The sequence below is a fragment of the Vitis riparia genome, chromosome 4, assembly GCF_004353265.1.
Source record: "Vitis riparia cultivar Riparia Gloire de Montpellier isolate 1030 chromosome 4, EGFV_Vit.rip_1.0, whole genome shotgun sequence".
NCBI classification, from domain to species: Eukaryota; Viridiplantae; Streptophyta; class Magnoliopsida; order Vitales; family Vitaceae; genus Vitis; species Vitis riparia.
In genome coordinates, this window is record NC_048434.1 from 11309849 (window position 1) to 11328559 (window position 18711).

An 18711-nucleotide genomic window follows, 5' to 3' on the forward strand; every position below is an offset into this window, starting at 1 on the left:
GGCTGTTTAGTAATTTTCCCGAAAATTTCACCAAATCTATATTTTGGAAGTGAGAAAACAAATTGAGATATTTTATGAGAGACTAGTACTCGTGATATATCATCAAGTATTAAATATGAGAATATCGATGAACCTAAAATTGATCAAAACTTATAAAAATGTAAGAAAAAACTCTTAAAATAAAATTAAAAATATAATAGATATTTTAAAGTATTTTGTTCAAAAAATTAATGTATGTATGATATAATTTATCATATTTGATAATAATATTGTATGCGTCAATATGAATATTATAAATGTATATTTATTCTTAAATCATATCAAATATTATAAGATAACAATATTGTTAAAAATATTTCTAATAATAAAATTATAATCCATTTAATTCAAGTATATTAAATGATATAAAATAGATAATGATATATGTATAATTTTTAATATTTAATTAATATGTTAATGATATTATAAACATCATGAAAAAAATTATTATGATAATTTTATATTTTTGGTAATCAATTAAATGAATTTTTATTTATTATAAAATAATTTTAATTAATTTATCCTCTAAAATATTTTTTTAATATTATGTTTATACGATGAGTTTTAGTTCATATAGATTTGGTCTAACATCAATAACAAGGGGTAAGCTTTTCCCAGTTGGCTCAGCTTAGAAAATTTTTACAGTTTAACCGCATCACCCCGCCCAAAATATCACGAAAAATCGATAAATTGACAAAATTCCTAATAAATTAGAGAAATATCAGTACATGGGTATTTCTCTCCTATATCTCGATATTTATATCCTCCAAATATCGTGATATTTTAATAAGTGATCGTCACTTACAAGTTACAACACAGCCATCATTACAAGTTTAACTTTTTTAATACTTCGATGAGAACGGCGTCAGCCTTTCGATGGCACTTCCGTAATTCAACAAAAAAACATAATGTGGAGAGATTCGGGGAAAAATTAGTGGAAACAGTCCACAACACTCTCAAGTAACACCAAAGCTGCCATCGCTCTCTCTCTCTCTCAAACCAGACAGCAAAAAGAAAATAATAAAAGAAAAATGACAGCTGCTATGATACGAGCTCCAACATTCCTCCTCCTCCTCCAGCTGTTATTCACGACAGTGGCCGCCCACTTCTCTTCCTCGTCATCATCCTCCTCCTCCTCCTCCTCTTCATCGGCCACACTCTCAGAGTGGAGATCTGGGCGAGCAACTTACTACGCGGCGGCGGACCCAAGAGACGCGGTGGGGGGCGCGTGCGGGTACGGAGACTTGGTCAAGAGTGGATATGGAATGGCGACGGTGGGACTGAGCGAGGCGCTGTTCGAGAGGGGCCAGATCTGCGGGGGATGCTTCGAGCTGAGGTGCGTGGACGACCTCCGCTGGTGCATTCCGGGGACGTCCATCATCGTCACTGCCACCAACTTCTGCGCCCCTAACTATGGGTTCCCGGCGGACGGCGGGGGGCACTGCAACCCTCCCAACAACCACTTTGTTCTCCCCATTGAGGCCTTTGAGAAGATCGCTATTTGGAAGGCTGCCAACATGCCTGTCCACTATCGGAGGTAACAACCCACACATCCAATTTGTTTCTATTTTTACTATTCATCTTTCAACTTTACTCTTTTGCATCATTCTCGGCCCACGTGAAATGGGCCTGTCTGGCCTTTGGGTCATGGCCCAAACAGCGCTGGCTTTTGGTTAAATGTTTAGTTATTAATTATACATGTAGTGGATAAAGTTTGAAATTTGAATTGAAAATTCAAAAGCAAGCTGGAAGGTGACTCAGTGCATTGGGTGGTGGGTCAAGCCAAAGCCCGATTGAAAGGCTCAATCGGATCTCCCCTTTTTAGGCTGCAGCTGGACCATGAACTAAAGTCATGGATTCCCATTAATTTTAAGTGCTACAAATAATGAGAATTCACTTTTGGAGCAGCAACCCCCTTCTCAGACCCACTTCTAACCACTCTTTCACTTCCTAATTCATGGATCCAAAAGATACCATAATTCAGAAAGTCATTTACACGCTTCCATTGAAAAAGTAATCATTTTAAAAAATATAATCTAAATTCATACTTTTTCTATGTAGAAATTTTTTAGCATAGCAAAAAGAGATTATAAATTTGAACCTATATATTTATGAGTAATTACTTTTTAGATACTCTTATTTAAGATTTTAATTTTAGAGTAAAAATAATAATAATAATAAAAATTAGAATTTTTAAAACTTATGTTTGGGTCTTAGAAGATTTGGGGGAAAATATGAGAGAAAGATAATAGAGAGAAAAATAGATTTAATATTAATAATTATTTTTATATGCTTATGCTAACTCATTTGATTTTTTTTTTCTCTTGTGAATGTATAGGTTTTTAACTAATTTTAATTATATTTGATTTTCTTTTCATATTTTCCATGATAGATGGAACATGAGAAAATCATTTCCTTAACGTTAGATTTGGTTATGGGGAAAAATTGAGGCCAAATGAAAAGACGAGAATAGAGGGAAAAAGTAAAACAAAAGAAAAAAAAAAGGGAAAAAAAAAATAATTTGAAGTCATTAAGTTATCTTGGAGTGCTACTTTAAACACATTTCATTTATTTTTTTTCTCTTTTATGTAAATATTAAATAATTCGAATAGATGATGACTAAATATTGATAAAAGGTGGTTAGAATTCATGGAAAGCAATTTCTTCATTTTTTTATTTTTTATTTTTTTTATTTAAATATCCAACCACCACCTACCCCATGATGAAATGAGGAAAAAAAAAATGATGATGCTAAAGACATTTTCATTCAATCTCATTTAATGCATCTTAGATCAAATCCTTCTTAAGTTTTTGGTATCCTTTAGTGTGGTCTTGGGCATCACCCCAATGCTACTATAGAGCAAAGAGGGTGGCATACCTCTCTCTCCAACCTACAATGATCAACCTCTTGCAGCAACCTAAAACTTTGGCTAGAATTCGCCACCTAAATATGTGTTTTACTAAGCTTTATTATATCTGAGGATGATTATGTAGAATCACTTTGATTGTTAAAGATCGCAATATCATTTTTGTTCCTCAAACTGCTTTCCTATCTCAATCTCCATTCTTCCAATCTGGTTTCTCATTAACTAATTATGGTCAACTCAGCATACATTTATACATCTATTTGTATTAAAAACTGTTTGCATGAAGATTTAAACAGTACTCATAAGCTTCTTAGAAAGTACTATAGGCATGAAACATTACCTAAAGACAAAGGAAACTGGATTTAAATTTTCTTAGGCTATGTTTGGTTCCCGGAAAATTTGAGGGAAAATGCGAGGGAAAGAAAATACAAAGGAAAAGTAGAAGGAAAGAAAAAGTGAAGGAAAATAAAAAAATAGATTAAAAGTTGATAAATTATTTTTTTTGTTACTTCAAACTCATTTTATTTATTTTAACTCATCAATATAAAGATTAAATAATTTAAAATACATAAGTTTTTAATTAGTTTTAATTATATTTGATTTTCTTTGATATTTTTCATAGGACAACCAAATATGAGAAAATCATTTTCCTTAGCATTTTTTTTCTTTCCTTTGTACTTTCCGGGAACCAAACATAGCCTATTGTACATGTTACTCAGGATAGCATGGCCAAAACCGGCATTGTTGATTAGCTTTATTTCCCTTTTTGTTGATGAATTCTCTGATTTTTGCATCTAAAGCAATTCAGCCTAGCTAAAAAAAACCAAATATAAGGTATTGTTCTTCTGTTGTTGATTACCAAAAGCTGTGTTAAAAGACACTCCTGAATATTAATATGAAATATTACTGAAACATAGATTTCCAGACCTTTTTTAGATACAAAATGGAAATAAGAGGTGTTACCTAAGAACAAAGTTGAATCTACTTCTTATTATTGTCCTTTCAATTATGTTTTAGGAATGAAATAGTCAAGTTCCCTGCTAAGACATCCATATACTGCTATTCCATAGTTCTTAGCAGATAAAACCTTTGGAATAAATACACATGCTTTATGAATTCATTCCAAATTTGGGGATCTCTTACCCATTTCTGTTGGATTTTCTGAAAATAACTATGAATGCTTGTATGGTCTTGTGTAAGATTTAGTATGTATGCATGCTCACTTTCCAAAGACTTTTTCAAGCTTGCCACACGCTTATAGAAGATTTTGAAGGCTGTCAAGTCTTGAAGGTTCCATCGATTTCTTGCTCAGTGATTTGGTCCTTCCAGAATTTGCTGAAGCATTCTAGATTTGGCTGTTTTGCCTGCATGTCTAATATTCATAGTTTGAAGCAAAGTTCAATGGTTTGCCTGGTTTGCTTTATGCCTTATATCTAGGTTTAAATTATCATGATAGTGAAAATATACCCTTTTTAGCGGATGGTCTGAGTTGATTGGTCTTTGTAGTTCAACCCGAATATATTATGAAAGTCTAACTTGCTGCTCAGGAGGGGCCCTTTCAGAAAACACCCAGAGTAAGAAGTTGAAGAGTCCAACCATCCATGCATTAGGATTAAGCATCCATTGTTTTAGTTGAACCAAACAAATGTTGATTGACTTCAAATGTTCAATTTGTCTAACAAGACTGCTCACATATTTCTTATTGATTTTGTCATACAAAGTTCCTTGTATTGCATTAGCAATTTGGTTTGTGTGGGTTCAGTGTGATGTATTGTTCTCTTCCAGAGACCAGTTTCAAACTTGGTGCATGCCTTTGGAAAATTTTGAAGGCTGTTAAAGTCTTAAAGAAGGGTTCAACAAAAACCCTACTATATTCCTTTAATCTTAGGCTCCATTTAGATCTTGGACAGATCAATGGGAAGTAAGAGAAAAAGAAAATAAGGGGAAAAAGTGGAAGGAAAGAGAAAGATGTTTAAACTTAATAAGCCTTTTCACACATGCTCTCCAAATTTATTTCTTGTCTTTCCCCATCAAGGAAAAGGAAGTATGAAATGTGTTAGAAGTAGTTGCCCTGTGAGGTAACATTTAATTATTTATTTTCATTAATTTGGGTTTGAGAGTGTCATTGACTGTCTCTGCAAAGGAAAGTGATTCCCTTGAACTGGATGGGACAAGTTTGTTTCTGATTTGCACTTCTCCTTCCATTCAATCACCTTTTCTCTGAAGCCTTGGACTGCTTAACAGGTTGCTGGTAGCTTATGAAATGATTTCTGAACCCCGTGTTGCTCCCTCAAATGCTCGATGTCTAAAGTGCTTTATCTTTCAGCACTTATCTTTGTCCCTTTTCTTGGAAGATAATCATAATGCCCTCCAATTGACTTGTTCTTTTTTGGGTCAATTCTTCCTTATGATTTATTACATGTCTATGTCTTCATTAAGTTGGAGGATGCATGTTTTTATAATTTTCCTGTATATATTTTTTTGCATCCCAAGAATTTTCATTTTCATTTTTGCTTACCCATGATGGATTTGGTTGCTGCAGGATCAAATGCAGAAAAGAAGGCGGTGTTCGATTTACACTTGGTGGATCAGGTATATTCTTATCAGTGCTGATCAGCAATGTGGGTGGCGCTGGAGACATAGTGGGAGTGAAGATCAAGGGTTCAAGAACAGGATGGCTTCCAATGGGCAGGAATTGGGGTCAGAACTGGCATCTCAATGCTGATTTAAAGAATCAGCCTCTTTCCTTTGAGATCAGTGCTAGCGATGGAATCACCCTCACATCTTACAATGTTGCTCCCAAGGGTTGGAATTTTGGACAGACTTTTGAAGGCAAGCAATTTGAATCTTAAATTACATATCCAAGATGAAAAATCATATACATCAAACTTTTCTTTTACTTTTCCCACTGGGTTGGAGGGGTGTATGGAATGGGTGGCTTTTTGTTTTAAGGGAAAAGGTACATGTTATTAATGGAATGATTTGAGACTTTATGTGAAAGCCTACTTGATGGTTTCATAATTAAACAGCAAATCAAATTGGTCCAAGAAAAAATTGGTTTTTCCAAGAGCACCATGAAAGTGATAGCAGTTTAACAGGTAGGAAACTTGAAGGAACTAGATCCAAGTATTTTGACTGAACAGCCCAGCCTCCTTGTGGCCTCTGCTGTGCCACTGCAATCCATGCTACAATCTAAAGACAGAATTCTTAAGAGGAAAGCCATAGTTTGATTTTGTTGAAGAACCCAACATTCCTTATCAGACAAGGCATACTATCAGAAATAGGACTCAACAGTCAACCCAAGCACAAGCACCAAAATCAGGAAATATGGCATTTCCTGAAGATGCCCAGGAAACAGCATATGCTGAGCTACAGGTATCAAGAAACAATATGCTTAGTAGTCCGGTCAGGAAGAAGATTGACTAATGATTTCTACTGTGGATCAAGCAATAATGTATTTTTAGAATAACAATTCTATAGCAAATTAAATGTTAATTTTGGGAGTGAACTAATGGTTACAGGACCCTGTAGACTAACACAAAAATAGTCCCAGCCAAAGTTACTAAAGAACCCAAGAAAATGAGAGAAGACCCGGGAGTGAACAGAAGACCTCCATACAATAGGTCTAAGAAACACAACAACTTAAACAAAACTAGACCAACTATAGCACTTTATAACTTTCCAGCAAAGGTATTGTTGAAGACATGATATATGCAAAGAACCAAAAGTCTCCAAGGAGCAAGTTGAGGTAAATCCATAGTAAGCACTCAGTATTCAGCTCTCACAATAGCACCGGGCCCTGATGAATGCCATGCTATGCTTTTGGATAGTTTATTTTGATTCATAAAATGATCAACCTACAACATCAAGATTATGATTTTAGTAAAGACACAAAAATGTTCTGTGAGAGAAAAAATGTATTTTATTTACCAATAAGATAATATAACGGATATACGAGTAGAATACTATTTCTGTACATTAATTTGAATAATCTGTATATAAAATATGATAGTGGCTTGCCCACCCCACCTTACCATGGGTAGCCAACTTCAGCTCACTTTAAGGAACCTTTAAGGTTATTAGACTTAAGCTTGAGAAGCAGTAACATGAAGACATTCCTTGGAAGGTTGCTTAACTGGAAATTGCTTAGTTGAAATAGTTAACTTCGTCTGGTAGCAGAGCTACCTCCGAAGTAGACAACTTAGGAAAGAGGAATTTTTACAGAATGGGAGAATCCAACTATTGAATGTAGTAAAGTGAAGCAGGACTGCACTCACTGCGCTGTTAAATAGACAGGAAGACAAGAAGCAAGGGCTCTACAATCAAAAAAGGAAACTGAAAGAGAACTCTGCTCCCATCACTCAGGTAACATATTTTACAAAAAATTAGGAGACTAAGAGGATAAAATACAACACACACACACACACACACACACACACACACACATATATATATATATATATATATAGAGAGAGAGAGAGAGAGAGAGAGAGAGAGAGAATTTGAGGAGCAAATCAAGGAAAAAAAAGTTTTCCCTTTTTTTTTTTTTGATCTAATTATTCAACTCTCCCCCCTCAAGCTCGGATTAGATGTTGTCCATTCCCAACTTGCTATTGATCTATTGAAATAGTTGATTGGTTAACCCTTTAGTTAGAATATCAGCTAGTTGCTCATCTATAGAGATATATGGAGTGCAAATTACGTCATTATCTAAATTCTCCTTGGTAAGTGCTAATCCACTTCAACATGTTTTGTTCAATCATGCTAAACTGGATCGTGGGCAATGTTAATTGCTATCTTATTGTTGCAATACAGTTTCATAATTTCCTCAAGGATTATCTTTAGACATGCTAAACTGGATCGTGGGCAATGTTAATTGCTATCTTATTGTTGCAATACAGTTTCATAATTTCCTCAAGGATTATCTTTAGACATAGTAGTTCACCAATCTTGTGCGCCATTGATCTGAACTTAATTTTTTCCTGCTTTTCCATGTTATTGAATTTCCCATGGCATCCTGAATTTGATTGTTTGTCCTTCACAAACTCTACCTAATCCTCATTTGTATTAGTTTCGAACCTCAGTTCCTAGGGTGAATTTTAAATATTGCATAATTCTGTTAATAGCAAGTGAACTTCTCTAGGTGAATATATAAACTGACTCACCAAGCTGACTGCAAAAGCTATGTCCAGTCTAATATGAGTATGAGATAGATAAACTAAGTTGCCTTCTAGATGTTGATATCTCCCATGATCTACCACAACATCTTCCTTAGCTTCTCCAAGCTTGTGATTTGGTTCTATAGGAGTATCCATTAGTTTACATCCGTGCATCCTTGTGTCCTTAACAAGATCAAAAATATATTTTGTTGTGAAATAAAGATTCCACTCCTTGAGAGTGCAACATCAATGCCCATACTTGAGGCTCTCTAACCCTTTCTCTCAAACTCCTGAGATAGTCACTTTTTGAGTTCCTCTATCTTCTCAAAATTATCACTTGTGACGACTATATCATCTACAAAGACTATCAAAGTTGTCACCTTGCTAGAGGAAGAATGCTTGATGAAAAGAAGTGTGATCCCCTTGGCTCTACCAAAACTTCATATTAATAATAGCTTTAGGAAATCTTCCAAACCATGCTCTAGTAGATTGCTTTAGGCCTGTACAAAGCTTTCTTCAACCTACACACACTGTTACTCTTAAAATCTCTATCGAATCCTAGTGGAGCTTCCAGGTCTCCAAGCAAAAAGGCATTTTTAACATCAAACTATTGTAAAGACCAATTAAGATTAGCTACCAAAGACAATAACACATGGATAGTATTCATCTTTGAAACTAAAACAAAGGTCTCCTAGTAATTAATTCCATAAGTCTGGATATAGCCCTTGGATACTAATCTAATCTTATATCTTTCCAAACTCCCATTAACCCTGTATTTAACTATAAATACCCATTTACACCCCACTGACCTTTTTCTCTCCAGTAGCTTGATAATTTCTCAATTCTAATTTTCTGAAAGGGCTCTCATCTCCTCATTCACAACTTTCTTTCGGTTTTCATCTCTAAGAGCCTTTTGAACTGTTTTTGGAATATCAACAAGATTTAATTGAGCAAGGGAGGCTCAATGTGATGGGGATAATGTATCATAGGAAAAGAAATCAGAAAGGGGATGATGGGTACACTTCCTGATTCATTTCCTATGGGCAATAGGTAATCCTCAGGTATAGTGGTGAAGATGCACTAACAATGGCTGTTTGAGTGTGTTCTCTAGGTTCCTTAGAGGATAATGGAGAAGAGACATGAGAGTAAAGTTCAGTACATGTTATTGGTTCGAAGTCTTGGGCTTGTACTGGATTAGGAGGCAGAGATTTCCTTCTTGAGTAAACCTATAGTGGCAGTGTACTACCAGCTCTCACTTCATCATTTTCAGAGGAAAAATCAAAGGCTGTCTTAAAGGGAGCACTGACCACTAATGAAGGACCATCAGTTGGATCACCATTTGAACTCCGTACAGTGCCTTCTGAGTTATTGTAGCTGTCTGAGAGAATTCTTAAGCTGAAAAAAAGCTTCTAACTTCCCCCATCTTTTAGTAATGACTCCCCCTAAAGATAAGGGGTGGAGTAGAAAGCTTGATTTTCTACAAAAGTGATGTCCACAGACACAATTTTATCGTGTTTGGGTGATAGCACTTATATCCCCTTTTTGTTAGGGAATAGCCAATGAAAATACACTTGACAGCTAAAGGATCTAATTTACCTTGAGTATGAGCATGAGCATGAGCATGAGCATGAGCATGCACAAAAGAGAGGCAACCAAATGCCTTAGGAGGGAGTTGATTCCATGAGATGGCAACCAATTGATAAATGTGTTTCGATTAAAACTGCTTCCCTACAGAATGCTTTTGGAACTTTTTTCTAGAATAACAAGGCTCGAGTGACATCAAGGAGACGGCGATTTCTTTTTTTTATCTTGGCAAACCTCATTCTGTTGCAGGATGTCAATACACAACAACTCATGAACTATTCCCTCTTTTTTAAGAAATGATGACAATATCTGATTGAAACTCTCTCCCATAATCCAATATCATCCTTTTGATCTCAACCTTAAATTAGGGGTTAACCATTTCATAGAAAGTTGGAAACACAGAAGACAGAACTCACATCAGTTATTTTTTTTTTCATCAAGAATAGTCATGCAATTTTAGAACAATCATTAACTAAAGATACAAACCACTGAACTCCATTAATATTAGTAATGAGAAAAAGGGCCCAAACATCAGTATGAATTAAGCAAAATGTAGTAGAAGACTTTGTATTGTATAAAGGAAAAGAGACACGATGGTGTTTAGCTACTTGGCAAACATCACAATGAAAATCATTAATATCTAATCCTTGAAATAACAAAGCAAACATTGTTTTTAACACAGAAAATGAAGGATGTCCCAACCAAAGATGGTGTAGCCAAATCCGAGCTCTATTGACTGAACTTTTCTGAAAAATAAGTTGAAGAAAGATGGTTACTTCTGCCACTAATTGTTTCAAGATAGTATAGCCCCTCCGTTTCCTTAGCATACCCAATCATTCTCACTGTAACTTGTTCCTGAAACACATGATGAGTTAGGACGAATGTCACGCAACAATTAAGATCTTTTGTTATTTGGTGAACTGACAAAAGATAAACAGATAAGTTTGGAACATTTAATGTGAGAGAGGATGTTAAGATAATTTATCCTTGACCAGCCACGGAAGCCTGTATTCCATTGGCTAATCTTTGATTTACAGAGCAAGGATCATAGGCAGTGAATCAATTGGATGAAGTTGTCTTGTGGTCTATTGCACTTGAGTTGATCACGCAAGTACTAGAAAAACAATCTTTTGAGGCACTAAAAGAATGAAATAGAGAATACTTGCCTGATAGTGCTAAAGAGCAAGAAAATTTCAGATTTTCTAGTGAGGTAAGTAGACTCCAAAGCTGCTCAATCTCTTCTCTATTGAATCCATTAATTTCTGGTGTAGTGGGAGTTGTGTTTTCCGGGTGAGGGTTGTATTCAGAGTGCACAATGTTGACTTGTCCATTCTGTTGTCCAGATTGAGCATTTCGGTTACCACAATCTCTTCCAAAGAACTGTGGCAGTTTTCCATTAGGTTTTCCACAATTCTCCTTGGTATGTCTTGGCTTTTGCAGTAAGCACACCATAGATTGTCTTGATTGGTTTGCTCATTCCTTCTGGTCTTGTTTGATGCTCCACTTCCTGAATATGGTACGCTGCCATTTGATTTTATGGTGACAAAGGCTGAGTTCTCTGTGGTAGGGGAATCAAGCATCGCAATCCTCCTTTCTTCGTCACCCTTATGATTGAAAAAAATTCATTCAATAATGGCAGACTCTTTGCCAAGTACATGCACTCTCTCTTGGTCATACTCCCCATTAAGGCCAACAAGGAACTCAAAAATCCTTTCTCTTTCAACAAACTGTTGTATCATTGCAGCATCTTCGCTGCACTTAAATCCCACAAACCCTTCATCATATTGTAATATTCTGTAACAGACATATTACCTTGCTTGGTGGCTATGATTTTAGTCTTTATTTCATATGTTTGGACAACATCTTGGACCTTGGAATAGGTCTGTCTAACAGCCTCCCAGATTTCCCTTACTGTTGTAAGAAACATCCATGTTCTGCTTATTTCCAGTTGCTTTGAATACCACAACCAAGAGATGATCATGGAACCTCCTCATCCCAAACTGTAAATCTCGGATCATATTCATTGGGTGCAGAGCCTATTAAATGACTCAGCTTTCCCTTCCATTCAGGAATGTTTTGACAAGCTCTGACCAAATCAAATAAATGTGCCATTGAGTCTAAATGAGGCTTGTAGATTCTGGTATTTCCCAGATGAATTTTGGGTGGGAACAATATTGGAATCAACATTGGTTGTAGTGATTTTGGAGGCTTCTGATATTATCTATTAAAGAGAATGAAAATACTGGGTATGGTTTGGTAATGATTCTGCCAGCAATGAATGTCATGCGATTCTGGCAATTAGGGCTGAGAAAAAACTGGTTGAAATCATAAGGAAAGAGCATAAGGACCTGTTTGGTAACTCTTCTAGATAATAGTTTTTTGTTCTTCAGAAAAAAAAAACATGAAAACATGTTTCATAATAAAAAAAAAACCATTTTCTGTTATTAAAAATGGAAAACAGTTTTTTATTATTAAAAATAGATAACAGCGTATTTTCAGAGAACGTCTTTTAGTTGCCTTTAATTATTTTCACTTGTTTTCTAAGGGCTATTTTAAAAAATAATTATACAAATATAGAGAATAGCTAAAATTAAGCACTATATATAAAAGTTATTTTTAAAATATAGAAAATAGATTAAAAACATTTCAAGTTTTCAAATAGAGATTTATTCTACAAAACATCAAAGAATAGTTTTTAAAAACTATTTTCAAGAACTGTTTTTAAAAACAGTTACCAAATAAAGCCAAAGGCAGTAATACCATGTGAATAGAATACAATTACCGTATACTGATTTGAATAATCTGTATGAGGGATTTATATAAAGCTTTACAATAAAAAAAATAGGAAACTAAAAGAGAAATCTGCTCCCATAACTGGGTAACAGATTTTACACAAAGTTATGAACCTAAGAAAACAAAATACAAAATACAAAAAAAAAAAAAAAAAAAAGTTCAAATAATTTGAGGAGCAAATAAAGGGAAAATAAGTTTTTCCTTTTCTTGGTCTGATTCATCAACAACATAGTCTTCAAAATACCATAAAAGACTAAAGCAACTCTTGCTAAATAAAATTGTAACTAATAATCCTTTAATACTACCCCTTAAATTGGGGCATATATATTTGTAAGACTTGGCTTGAAACATAGAAAATAAAATAAAATAAAAGAAAATAAAAAATCTTTTTAGAGGTTAGAAAAACATTTTCCACCTGATTGTTATATTTGATACACGGTATTTTCACTTTCTTTCTCATCACAACATTTTTAACAGAATGATAGTGAACCTAAATATGCTCACTTTCTCACATGAAGCATAGGCTGATTGCCAATGTGAACAACAACCTGATTATCACAATACATAGTCACAACCTCTTCAAGAGAAAATCCAAACTCCTATGGAAAATTCTAGATCCACATTAGCTCACACAATATATTAGCCATAGCCCTTTATTATATATTTCGACACAAGATCTTGCAACTAAATTTTATTTTTACTCCTTCAAATAACTAGGTTACTAAAAACAAAGGTATAATACCTATGTGGACCTCCTATTAGTTGAGGATCAGCCCAATTTGCATCTAGGAAGCTCAGAAAATCACAGATAGAATCACCTTTTTTTTGTAGAGCACATTCATACTTATGGTACCTTTGAGATACCTTTACCCTAGGATACTACATAATGTTTCCCAATTAATCTTCTTGGGTGCTTCTACAAACTTGACCCATTGTACTAACAAAAAAGGTAATCACAAGTCTAGTAACTATTGAATAAATGAGTTTAACTAAAGACATGTTGGGAAGAGAAGGTCTGAAAATAATTCACATAATAAGTTTGATTACAAACCCCTTGGAAACTAATTGGGCCTTCATTCATTCTATAGTCCCATCTAGATGATACTTGATGGAAAAAACCCATTGACAACCAATAACATCCTTCCTTAGAGTTAAATTAACAAGCTCCCATGTATCTTTGTTAGAGAGAGCATGCATATCTTTTTCCATTGTCTTCTTTTACCCTAGGTGATTTAGAGTTTCCTAATAAGATTTAGGAATGAAATAGAAGACAAGGCACAAACAAAATATTTAAGAGTAAAGGAGCCCTTGAGACCTGGCTCAAGTGGTAAAGGGATGAGGAAGGTTTGTGGGAGGTTCCAGGTTTACGTCCCAATCGGGACAAAAAGTTACATATGAAAAATATATATATATATATATATATATATATATATATATATATATATATATATATATATATATATATAAGAGTAAAGGAAAGGTTATATCCAAAGATATATAGTGAGTAAGAGGACGATGATTACAATTGTGATTATCTTTACTAGGTACAATAAGGAAGCTATGGTTCATTAACAACTGCGGAAACTAAGATAGAAGGTGGTATAGGAACATCCACCAAAGAGCTTGAAGGAGATTGATGTTGAGCTTCATATCTCTCTCTCTCCCCCCCCCCTCTCTCTCTCTACGTGTCTATCTATCTCTTAAAAATTGATAATTAAAAACAAAAGAAAAATGTGTTTTTAAAGTTTAACTAATCAGATTGTGAACACACACGTGCACACACAAAGACATGCACACTCTTCAAAAAAGAATAATTAAAAGAAATAGAACCAAATGTGTTTTCAAAGCTTAACTAATCAAATCACTAAATGCCTATACACCCATAGATGCACAACCACATACACACACAAACTCTTAAAAAATAATAATGAAAATGACGAGAAAATGTGTCAACCTATGAACACACACTCACTTTCTCTTTCTCTAAAGAAAATTATATAATTATAAAAATAGAAGAAAATGTGTTTCCAAGTTTCAACAAATCCAATCTGTGAACCTACACACACACATGAAAGCACACCACACACAAAGGCATGCACGAAAGCACACCACACACATGAAAACACTCCCTCCCTCCTCCCTCTCTCCCTCCTTCCCTATTCCACAAAAATCACCATAGAGCACTCATAAGTAAATAAACTACTTCAAACCATTGGAAATAGACATTTTTTTCAATTATTTGTCACTTCTTCCTTTTTCCCTTTTAACACCTATAAATAATTTATCAAGGCAGTTCTGAATCATCTCCAACATGCTAAGCTGAAACTATTGATGCCAACAACTAATCAAAGATTCTGTACAATCAATCGATAGGGTAAGATAACCACAAGAATGATAGTGGAGTGGCAGTTGAAAATAATGCAGCAGACCCAAGTCACTCAAATCTCCAGAGGCCAAAATAGAAGACTTGTCAAACAAATTCTTGAAAGAAATTTTTATAACTGGGATGGTAACTTAAGGTAAATGTTGAATTCTATTAGGGTAACCTAATTAAACATTGACTATCAATCATATAAGCATGGCCAATTTACATCTAGAAACTTCAGACCAATTCAGTGGCCTGTGACAACCTCCATTAAACACTACTGTTTGTGGTAAGGAGAAACAAAGGAAGATTCTCATAATCCTCATAATGATGATATCACAATGAACTATTATTAAATAGGGGTCTCAAAATAATCCCATTAAATGAGTTAGAAACCATTATAGAATCATTTGAATATACCTTATCAATGCTTTTCTTTTGTTAGATATATATCTCAGCAATCCAAACAAAATGAGGACAAAATTTATTAAACCATACAAGGAGGAGATTTTTGTGCATAAAAGAAGTGACTATTTGCTTTTCTTTTAATTCTTGAATGCAACATTGGATTTCTTGATATCAAACTAAAATCCAAGAGAGAGCATTAAACAATAAACAAATCACTTTGAAAGAATGCTATACAACCACAGTATTTTCCAGTATAAAATCAAAGTGAGTCAACAGGATCTCAAGGTGCTTGCTATGAAACTGAACTACAAGGCAAGAATCAAGTACTCTAACAGAACTTTGCATTCTGTTCACATCAGAACTGGCTGAGAATTTCCTAGTTTCTCATATAGAATACATGTAATGTGACTACTCAGTATTCATACAAAATGGTTGAGGAAGAAATAACCAAAAAGGAAAAGCAAAAGAGCCCTCGATATGAAAGAACTAGAACAAAAATTTTACCTAGAAGCCCAGGGAAAATCCTGGCGGAAGTCAAGGATGCTATATATAAGAGGGAAGAATTTGACCTCTTGCAAAAGCCAAAAAGCTATTCAGTACAGTGGGGACTCATTCAGCCAGTTTCATGGGCGGGATTCAGTTAAACATTGAAGTTATTTGGATTCCTTCAAAGCTTCTGATGAGATTCAATAAGCAATGCATTTAGCATGACATGGACAGCAGCTTCATAAACAATCCCATCATAATGCATTCCATCCACAGTACAAGATGTGCCGCAATTCCTACTCAATGACTCAACATCCAGTAATATCAAGGGCCCTCCTCCCCATTGGCGCAATAGCTTACTTTGGTAAAGCTCTGTATCATAAGCAGACAGCATAGCATCACTCATCTTCACCCTCTTCTCTTCTGTATTTAACATTGAGTTTATCAGCCTTGGCATGCCCACCCAAAAGAAGTGAGGCGACCTTATAGACACCGAACCTGACCCTCCTGTTAGGGAGGGGGAGATTGGCGCCAGAGAGACCACCAGATTCCTCAGTAATTGCAGCGAAACCCCATAATCTGATGAGTTGGTGATGTGAAGCATGTGCCACAACCCCGAACCCATCAGCAAAACATCCGGGTAATTTCCATTCCGCTTCAACTCCGTCATCAATCCAGTCAAATTTGCGACATAAGGCGCCCAAATGAAATCCAATTTCATCCCAATCTGGCCCATCACAATCCGATAATCGCTGTGCCGTTTGAACAGATCTCCCTTAACCACCTCCATATCATCTGAATCCAAAACCAAACTGAGCAGCGACAGGGCCATCAGCCTCTCCTGGGAGTCTCCGGCAACCACAACCCACGAACCATTGAGCAAATCCGAAGCATCCGAGCGGCCGAGCCGCTGGAAGTCGCAGGCGAGCACTGGGGGGGAATTGGCCCAAGCGTAGTCCACAGAAGAATAGTTATCGCTTTTGTGGAGGAAGGAGATGTCGTGAAGAAATGAAATACAGGAATCTCTACTGTTTGTGCGATCGACGGAAGAAGAGAGTGATGAAAGGGCGTCATAAATGGAGGGGAAGTAAGGGGTGAGGTGGACGCCAACGGCGAGGGTGATGAAGAGTGCGCCGCTGAAGAATAGCATTTTGTTGCGGCTGAGGTGCCAACCGGCCATCCCCATGGGCACGAACAGCACCACGCAGGCCGCTAAGACGCCCAATTGGACGCCTCCCACCATTATTCCCCTCTCTTTTTGAGTCAGATCTCCGACTTCTGATCACAAAATTATACCAATGTTTGTGTTCGGAGAAGGGGGAGTTTGGTTGATGACAGTAATGGCACAGCCGCTTTGGAGCTTTTGCCTTTTGCCTTGAAAACCAAGCGTTTTTCCTTTCGCTCTCTCTCTCTCACTCGGGAGTCGACACCCTTCTCGTCTCAGGAAATTCTCTCTTTTCCAATCCTCCTCACAACACGATTAATGCAATCAAGTAAATGGATAAAAAGTTTTTTTAACCATTTTCATTGCTTTGTTTGGTTTCCAGGAAGCACCGAGAACACAATAGAAAGGATCACGGTTTTCTCAAGTTAGGTTTTACCATATATATTATTAGAAAAAAATCAATAAATAAAAGAAAGGAAAAAGTAGGAAGGGAATTATGACAGAATTCTAGGGTGTGATTTTTGTTAATCCACATCTCTTGTTTATAGCCGTTGAAAAAACTAGAATTAAATACAATATTTAATTCTCTACGAGGAATATAAAACTATTTGTATGGATAATTTTGAGGTCTTTCACAATTATCTATACATATTTGTAACACCCTCCTTAAATGACCATCACTACCGATAAATAATTAGGTAAACTTTGATTGTTAGAACTGTTTCATTAAATAACTTATTAGTAAAACCTAATCGGATAAAATTTAGATGAAGGGAAAAAAGAGCACAACATACTAACATTCTATGATGATATTACCCCTCATGATAACATGGTTATGTTGTCTTTAATGGTTCAATGTTAGGGATCTTTGAGTTGGTGCATTTCGATTTGATATATGAACTTTTTGAATGTTGCAGTAGGTAGGACTTTTTATGAATAAGTTTGTTGGATTATCACTTTATCTTATTTGTTGAATTTCGACTTCACCACTCTTTTGAAGCTAGTATGTATAAAAGAACTTTAGTGAAACATGTTTTGTTTGATCACCTTTAATATATCCGCCTTAGAATTTTAGAATACATGCAACATTGTCTTCATGTAATACTATTGAAGTGTCTTTGATGGAGGATAATTCATAAGACTCTTGAATATGCTTTATCATAGATCTTAACCATACACATTCACAACTAACTTCATGAATTACCAATATTTTTGAATAATTTGAGGAAGTGACTACCATTGTTTACTTAACTGATCCCCATGATATTGTAGCACTCTCACAAGTAAATACATATCTTGTCTAAGATCAAGCTTTATGAGGATTGGAAGATATCTTGCATTTGCATACCCAATAAATTATGATTTTGATTCTTTTGAATAATATTATGTTTAATACCATTCCAATCTCTTTTAGTTAGGGCATAATTGCATCTTGCTAGTAAATTGACATAAAAGGCTATGCTTGGTCTAAAACAATTTGTAAAATATATCAGTACACCAATTGCACTAAGATATGGTATTTCTGGATCAAGTAATTTTTCATTTTCTTCTTTAGGACAAAACAAGTCTTTTTCACTTCAAATTAACAAACAACCACAGGGGAAATGAGTACATGCAATTTATCCATATAAAAGCGTTTTCATACTTTCTTTGTATGTGCCAACTAATGGACAAATATGTCATTTGAACAATACTCAATTTGCAAGCCAAGACAATATCTTACTTTCCCCAAATCTTTCATTTCAATTTCCTTCTTTAAATAATCAATTGTTTTTAAGAGCTCTTTAAGAGTTGTTATAAGATCCAAATCATCCATATATATTGCAAATTATAAGCCCAATTTTT

General features: G+C 35.2%; 2 protein-coding genes across 5 annotated transcripts; one reads left to right on the forward strand and one right to left on the reverse strand.

Annotated features, from left to right (window-relative positions):
* Window positions 1-978: 978 nt before the first annotated feature.
* On the forward strand, window positions 979-5932 carry LOC117912758 (expansin-A13). The gene is made up of 2 exons (XM_034827455.1): window positions 979-1576; window positions 5449-5932. The coding sequence occupies exons 1-2, from the start codon at window positions 1071-1073 to the stop codon at window positions 5756-5758; spliced, it is 816 nt and encodes a 271-aa protein (XP_034683346.1). The 5' UTR covers window positions 979-1070; the 3' UTR covers window positions 5759-5932.
* A 383-nt stretch (window positions 5933-6315) lies between these two features.
* Window positions 6316-17222, reverse strand: LOC117912757. Of its 4 annotated transcripts, none has more exons than XM_034827453.1 (3): window positions 15720-17222; window positions 10426-10504; window positions 6316-6763 (listed from the first exon to the last, which is right to left on the reverse strand). In XM_034827453.1, the coding sequence occupies exon 1, from the start codon at window positions 16942-16944 to the stop codon at window positions 15883-15885; it is 1062 nt and encodes a 353-aa protein (XP_034683344.1). In that variant the 5' UTR covers window positions 16945-17222; the 3' UTR covers window positions 6316-6763; window positions 10426-10504; window positions 15720-15882. The 4 variants fall into 4 exon arrangements, with proteins under 4 accessions (XP_034683344.1, XP_034683343.1, XP_034683345.1 ...); XM_034827452.1 differs by having other exon boundaries at window positions 10352-10504; XM_034827454.1 differs by lacking the exon at window positions 10426-10504.
* Window positions 17223-18711: the final 1489 nt, after the last annotated feature.

Coding starts and splice junctions, on each gene's coding strand:
- LOC117912758 (XM_034827455.1), top strand. CDS start 1,071: ATGACAGCTGCTATGATACGAGCTCCAACATTCCTCCTCCTCCTCCAG. Junction 1,577..5,448: donor ATGCCTGTCCACTATCGGAG/GTAACAACCCAC, acceptor TGGTTGCTGCAG/GATCAAATGCAGAAAAGAAG.
- LOC117912757 (XM_034827454.1), bottom strand. CDS start 16,944: ATGGTGGGAGGCGTCCAATTGGGCGTCTTAGCGGCCTGCGTGGTGCTG.